Source organism: Fusarium oxysporum, genomic scaffold, assembly GCF_000149955.1.
Source record: "Fusarium oxysporum f. sp. lycopersici 4287 supercont2.93 genomic scaffold, whole genome shotgun sequence".
Lineage (NCBI taxonomy): Eukaryota > Fungi > Ascomycota > Sordariomycetes > Hypocreales > Nectriaceae > Fusarium > Fusarium oxysporum.
In genome coordinates, this window is record NW_017264893.1 from 1 (window position 1) to 8,068 (window position 8,068).

Below are 8,068 nucleotides of genomic sequence, written 5' to 3' on the forward strand. Positions count from 1 at the left end.
GACGCGGTCATTGACAGGGGCGAAGCCAATTCTCCGCAGCTCGAAGCTCGAGACGAAGAGCTGCAGGATTTAGTTGATAAGGTCCAGCAGTTGCTCATCACGACGCCGCCAGACAGTGAGGCAATAAGGAGGGATAGTGGCGATGGTCTGGCAGGAAGTTTGTGAACCTATAGATCAGGCGTGGCTCTATCTTGATAGAGGTACTGACGCGACTTACCAGATACGATCGAATCACCAGTAGCTTCCGGCTCAGCGTTTTTGCAGGGCGATGCGAGATCCTCGACTCCACAATCTCAAGGCTCTGCTCGGTTATCACGTAGATCTGATGAAGCCCAGGGACGAAGCCATGCGACAGCATCTGCAACGCCGTCATCGCAGTTACGAAATACAAGCATGTTAGATGATTGGGTACGGCGGCCTTGTACTCGCTCCTCAGACAACTCTTCCAATGGAGTAACTTCACAAGCTTATGACTGCAACGGATTTCTTCTACCGTCAGCCACGGGCGTGCAAAGGTTCACGCGGGAACACTCGGGCTTTGTCGATCGTTCTAGTGCCACATCGCCATCCTCTAATTCATCACCAAGAGGGTTTGGAGTAGAATGGATCTATCATGGGCTCTACTCGTGGAACCTCCGCCGTCGGCTGGAACGGGAAGACTACCTTACCACCGATGACGTTCTCTGCGGTATGCGGCTGGCCATTGAGCTGAGCGGCCGGCGGGACGTCACAACGCTCGCACGCGCCATTCATCTTGGTGAGCCTCAGAACAACTCTATCCAGCTGAGCCAGGCCGAGATCGAAGATATAAGACGGCATGACGCCACAATACTGTCGATCTTTCGTCCAGGTATCGAGGAGGGGGTCGGTCACTGGTCACTCGCCATCTATCAGCCAGCACGGCCGCATTTCTTATTCTGCGATTCACTTGGAAGTCGTGATGACTGCTACTATTCTGCGCTCCGAGACATCCACGACTCGGTACTTCCGGACTCTGCGCCCGCATCCATTTGCGATGTGCCGATCACTCGACAAGTAAATGGCTGGACATGCGGTGTCATAGTCGTGGAATGTGCCCGACGATTTCTGACCGCACGAGAGCAGTATTGTAGTGAGGATTTGATGATAGAAGATCAGTCCGGGATACTCGACTGGACACAGCAGGAGCCGTATTTGTCCGAGATGCAAGACCCAGACTTGCGAGAGGTTGGTGCTATATCGTACTGGATCGAGGTGATATCGCAATATTTGGGCGCAACAACAAATCACAGTGCCACCTCCATCGGCAGCAGGAGGAGTAGTAGTAGCGATGCAGTTACCATCTCAGAGCCGGCTGACCCTGCGCTGCTCCTGTTCCAAGAGTGGAGCAGACCGGTAGGATGTACGTCCCGGCAACATGAAGAGGACCACTCCTCCCAGTTGGCGGATGCAACTACAAAGCGAGGCGTCTCTCCAAACTGCTCTTCTCTATTAGATATTGCAAAGAGGTTAGAGGGTGTAACTGGGGAGGATGGCACAAACGGGCCACTACCTTGCGTCCTTGACCCAGCGAAGGATCTCTTAAGGTCCGGCACGCGGGAGTCCTCATCACCGGACGCTGGCCTAACACGCTATGGCGGACCCTGCAAAGCCGCCATGGAAGGCTTGGTAGAGGGTGAACAAGATCCGCCCTATCTCTGCATGCATTCTAACCATAGCGCTCGACGTCTGGAAGATGACAGGATATCGTCGTCCTACGACATCGATAGTCTTTGCAGCTTCCCCACGTCCCTTGGCGTGGCCCGGCTGGGGATTCAGTGGTACACTCAGTCGCATGTCACGCTCAACCTAGTCGATAATGTCCATCTGAGCATGGAAATCCCAGGTACGCGTGAGCAAGATGGCACAGTGACAACCCAGCCTCTCCATACCATCCCCAACTACTGCCTTGGACGTGTCATTGGCCTTGCGGATACGTTCATCTGGGCCTTCTTCCCTGCCCTTTTCTCCGGCAAGCTCTCCGATCCTTACAGCCAGACCTGTATTCCCAAAAAGAACTTCGTGCACTGGTACGAGGAGGTGATGCTGCCCGCCATACAAGCTGTTGTCGATGACAATAACATACTCCAGTATATCCCAAAGACACATGCCATCGCGTCTTCGGACTGCAGTGCGCCTCGGGAAGCGTTAGCAGCTCTGGCGGTGGCGGAGGAAGAGGAGGCCGATATGGAAGAAGAACTGGATGGGTTTACCGGAGCGAAAAGACGAGACGGTCCGGCCGCACAGCCGGGGTCACGACGCAAGCACTTCTACGTCACGCTTCAGTCCCGCTACCTCGCAGCTTTATGGGAGGAGATACATTCCAGGGCTGCTCTCTGGCCTGAATATGCAGGGTTGCGACTCTACATGGCTGCTAAGAACACCAAACTGACATGGATGCGGCCCACGTTCGAGTCGGCACTCGCGGAGTGGCAGCACCACTGGAATTCTGCGGTTGACGAGGCGTACATTGATCCGGATGTCACTTACATTGACATCGGCCGCCAGATGACGCCGGCCGATACAGGACCACATGGACGCGTGCTTATCTGGCGCCGTTGCTGCATGGATAGGCTCTGGCGTCGCCGGCTACAGTGGAGCCGGATCCAAAATCGGCTGTATCATCGTGAGGAAGACGCTTGCAAGGACGAATCGGGCAAACGTCAGGCTCCGCCAATCCGCAGGACGACCTATCCGTTTGTTACTCTTCGTGATGCGAGAGATATGACCATCACTCCTAGTTCATCAAGCTGGGAGCTTCGAAATGGTCTCGTGTATAGCCAGTTCTACAACCTCATCAAAGTTCCCTTCGATGCAGCTAAGCAGTACCCGTTCCAGAACCGCCACACCGAGAGCATGGCGCTAGACCCATCGTATCTCAGAGATCAACGTAACTCCACACGAGGGGCACATGCCCACCAGTCCCGAGTACAATGTGCCTACCGTCTGAGCAAGCTCCGTATTCATCGCAACGTTCCCGCTGTCGACCAGAATGAGGATGATGATGATGATGAGATACATCATGAAGAATCAACACATCACCCATTCACATATGGTATACGTGCAGAAGACAGGGTATCATTGGCCCTTCTACGGCGTATCACTGGTCTGTTCTCATCTAGCCCCCCGCAGGATGGGTCAGGCGATGATGAAGAAGATGAAGAGAGGGACCATCCATTCTTCTCCGTTTCTTCTCAAACGATGGCCCGTTTCCTCCGTGCTAGCGTCAATCGATATTGTTTCCTATTTGAATATGTAAAATCGCAGACCGGCTTGAAATATTCACTTCCCGAGACTGTTGTTATGGCAGCAGCGCTTCGTGGACTTCGGTTCAGCTACGATTGTTCCCTCATCGCGAAAGAATCGGTACTCTGGGGAGATAGATGGACGTCGACGCAGCGCGTGAGAGTTGAGGGTGGGGAAGCGCGGATCGTCAAGGTAGAGCGAGAAGGGCTAGGTCTGAACAAGACGTCTACGTCGCACGGTTTTGGCTGGTGGCTACCAGGGAAGTTTGACTGGAGTACCTGGCGGTTCGCCTCCGACGTTGGCGATCGACTCGCCGTAGGCAACGACCTCCTACGCCAGGATTACAAGCGTCAATGGAGAGTCCTCAAGGATATTCGAGACGTTCACGTTCGCATGTGGCAAGCCCAGAGTTGGTTAGGGCGATATCGAGTACAGGACGACGGGGCGGCAAAGAGACTGTGGCTCGAATATCTGCATTCCACAGTCATCGAGCTCTTCCAACGGGATGTCTGGCGTGTGGCCTTGAAGAGTGTCAGCTGGAAGACGGGCTCCGATGTGACGGACGAAGGGTCGATGAAATATCCAGAGTCTAGCCCACCAAGCTTCTGCTACGATGGGCTATCGAACCTGTTCCACGACCGCCAACGTGATGTGAGCCACACGAGACCGCACCTTGTCGCTGGCAACAAAATACGGTCGACAAGCATGAAGGATCTCTTCGATGACCTATTCTCGCCGAGCTCTACCGGCACGGCTATGAAGCGTCGGAGAGGGTGGGTTCGCTGCCGTATCGCATCGCGACTCGTCGAAGCATCGAGCTCGTGGAGATGGTGCTTGGGGCGGCGGCCGCAACACAGTGGTACGCACAGCTTAGGCGAATTGTGCTACTGACACATTGGATTCTGCCCTGGCCGTCAGACACAGAGCTTCTAACGACAACAAAAGAAAGTAGGGCTACCAATCTCAAACGCCGGCTTACTTGGGCCTCGGTTGTCCACATCACTCCATCTTCCAAGTCTACAGGGCACGTCGAGCCTGCTGTACCGACGCGAAAGGTCAACGACGCAGACCGTCAGGTCTCCACTCAAGACGATCTATCGCAACTACTGTCAGAAGTATGCAGGCGTCGGTTCGGGGATAAAGGCTGGGCAAGTAGTGCAGACAATACAAAACCGTGCTACCACTGGTCTACAGGAGACTTGATCAGCAGCACGCGCAACTGTATTGGAATTGATACGCTTCGACTTGGCCGTGCTGTTGGGGCATATAATAGAGGTTGTATCTTTCCCGTAGTAGAGAACGGCCATCCGCCCCAATTACGGATGGTCACGCGTATTCGAGATAAAACCCTAGACGAGCTCAGCCAAGTTTTCAGCGAGCTACTGGAGGTTGGCAACGTTCATCCTAGCACTCCAGGGGGAAGCATCACACCCGAAATTGGACAGTCTCGCGTATCATTTTCGCGTTCCGCGACATGGCAAGCTGAGCAAGAAGCTCCAAGAGGTCCAGCAGCACAGTCACGAGGATTCCGTTATCTACAACTGCTAGCTAGGAAACGTCCACGAACAGCGGAGGAGCGGGAAAGACTCCGGAGACATTTCCGACGACGTGACTGTGTACGAGCTGGTAAGGTTGTCGTCGGTACGGATTCGATCCATTCCGACGATAAGGGTTCGAGCGCGCAGACAGAGGAGACGGACCAGTCGTGGAGACCACAGAAACGTTTGAGAAAGGCAGTCAGAGACCAGATGATAGTCAGGCTAGAGTAATGTAGCAATCAGTGAATATCAGTCAAAGCGAACAGAGGGCTTCTCCATGATGGATAGCGCAGTAGGTACCTTCCATCCTTATGGCGAAGATAACACTAGTTTGAGCTGCACTGTCGAACTAGACGGGGGTGAGCGGCATGAATGTATGCAGAGCGTACATGATGGGGTGAGAACTATGGGTGCAGTACGATGTATTTTCTTGCGTAATTTCAAGGCTACCTTTGTAGCGCACACGTGCATAAAGTTATGATCGCAGCTGCCGACGGATAGAAAAAAAGCAAGTTGTTAGGTCCCAAAATCCGGACAAGGTTTATTGTTCAGGTGGAATAAGTGGCCGAGGCTTGACAGGAAATTACGCAACTTTGGCCGGCATTATACCTGGACCTATTTTTAAGACCGATATCATACTCGACTCAGAAATTCTATAATGCGCGCTAGTTAAAGAAAAGAAATCTACATAATACTAAATACTAGATGGCCTCAGTCAAAAGGATGCTTTACGGCAGTTGCAGTATAAAATACGCAGCGACTTGGAATGGGTGTATGGTATAGGGTAGTTAGCTGGTGTCGAAAAATGAGGCAGCATGGACCTTCATGATGAGACTTGGAAAAAACTACATCGCGACTCTAGCATTATCATCACCACTCTAATATGTATTTTTTAACGTAAGATGCAGTAATATTTAGGTAGGTATGCTAAACAGTACAAGCCGAAAACATACTTCAGTACATTTCCACACGGTATTTCATGCCACGACGAGTTCCTTCTTCTTCAAGCCGACTCAGCAATCTCTTTTTTGCGCCGGGACTGGATGCATCTTCCTTCAAGATAAAAGGCACAGCGATTTCCTCAATGAGGTTACAAAACCTATGAATATCGTCCGTTTTAATGTCCCGTTTTGAACGACAGACGAAAAGAATGCTTCCCTGGTGAAGGTGACGTCGGTAATTAGGCGAGTGAACCCATTCTCCACCTTTGACAGAAGTTGTCATCAACAAAAGCTGAGCCAGAGGATTGTAGTCAAAAAACACGCCGAAGGGGTCCTGGTTAGGGTTACAAGTCATAAATATTTAGACCTTTTTACTTATAGGTCTCTACATTTTTATAACCTTGCTAGTAAACTTGCCATTTTTTCTACACCAGACCCGCCTAAACCTAGGTTTAGGTGTCCGTGCACCATACCTTTCCCAAAACTTTTGCCAATTCATTCTTTGAACCTGGGTTCAGGTGTCCGTGCACCCTCAATCCTCCAAAACTTTTGCCAATTCATATCTCAATCCCAGGTTTAAGTGTCCGTGCGCCCCATCCTCCCTCTAAACTTTTAACCTTCTATTTCCCTCTCCGCACTTTTCATTCGCCCTCCCTTCTTTGTCTCCTACCTTTCTTTGATTGGTCGCCTTTCTGATCCCTGTATCCTCTCCCGTCTCCCATTCGATATAATAATACTCCTCATACTTTCATCCATATCCTCTTTCTCTCCCCTCAACTATTCCTTCCCACATCTCACCTAACTTGGGAACAAAGTAACGATAAAATATACATCATACATAATATATACCAATCCACTGCCCTCATCATCCTCACCACCACCATGATCAAAATTGGTCGCCCTCTGCCTCCCAAATCTAACACGAATCCCCGGCCCTCCAAGCGCCGGAAAACTACACCTATCCACCCTTCTCATGAACCCCATCATCCATCCACTTCTCCCTCCCTTACCCCCGTCGTCAACGACATCCCATCATCATCATCACCACCACCGTCACCATCCAAGCCCGCCAAATCCCCAAAGCCTGCTCCACAAACCTTCACCGAGGTCGATTCCCTGAGGAAACAGGCGGAGCCCTACCGCCTTGCCGTCGCTGAGCTACCCATCCATCTCCTCGACTTCTCCTGGTCTCGCGGCAGTAACAGGCCCCTCGACCGCAACCATGTCGCCCATCTTTGTCGCTCTTTCCAGAATGGTGGCCTCGCACGTCGAGCTGAGCAGCACTACATCCAGGTCTCCTGCAGTGCCGCCGCCGTTCAAAAGATGATCATCAACGCCCTCCCAGATACCAATCAGAGCCATATCCAGGACCGACGTCAATATGTGTTATCGTTTAGAAACTGGGCCGATTTCATTGACGAGAGGCCCGAGCTCATGGCTGGCCAGCATCGCATCGAGGCCTTGAAAGACTACGTGAAACAGACGCATTCTGATTCGAGCGATTTATGGTGGATTTGCGAGTTTTACGACAAAGGTGTGACCCCTCTCAATCGTCCCCGATACTATTAACAAATCTTCATTCCGTACATGTTTAATATATACATGACAAACCATACTCACCCTTCTGCACAGACACTCTACCAGTCGAACTTGACATCAAGCTTCGTGTCAATCGCCGTGATCTCACCCTGCCCGACACCCATGGTCAAATCTGGCTACAGCTCGTCTCGGCCTTTGATCGGGATCCCACTTTATTTTCCGTCGAGAGAAATGTCAACAAGAAGGGTATCGAGAAAAGCATGCTGGACATCTTGTGCCTGACAAGTGAAGCTCGCTTTCCCATCAGCCGTCTCGTCACGCTGTGGCGAAGCGAGCGGTGGAGACCTCGGGTTACCCGCTGGTGTCGAACCTCCCTGGGGAGAACCACATTTAACATTTCAAAATGGTATCAGATCGCAGGGTACAGACTGGACGATGTGAGTGACTCGCCCTTGGTGTCTGTGGATCATGGTTCATCATTCATCGTTTCGTCCATCTCTTCCACTCCAGGGCAAAAAAAGAAAAAGAAAGAAAAAGAAAAATAATCTTGGCCACCATCAAGCCTTACCTAGAACATATTGCTGACCTGGGAGTAGTATTGGTTCGATGCGTTCTACCAGGTACTCGAAACTCTGAGGGCACTTCCTACCTCCACCTCCGAGTCCATTCAAATTTCCGATTGGAATGTGCTAGCCGGCAGCCTCAAAAGCGACACCTATGATGCTGCTGATGTTCACCAGGTCTTTTATCCCAAGGGAGGCGGCAACAGTAACGACGACAGCAAGT

At 51.6% G+C, this 8,068-nt stretch overlaps 1 protein-coding gene across 1 annotated transcript; it reads right to left on the reverse strand.

The window, feature by feature from the left end:
* Positions 1–579: 579 nt before the first annotated feature.
* Positions 580–819, reverse strand: FOXG_22956 (uncharacterized protein; the record flags this gene model as incomplete). The annotated part of the gene is made up of 1 exon (XM_018403368.1): positions 580–819. One exon carries the CDS (start codon positions 817–819, stop codon positions 580–582), a length of 240 nt encoding a protein of 79 aa, XP_018258856.1.
* Positions 820–8,068: the final 7,249 nt, after the last annotated feature.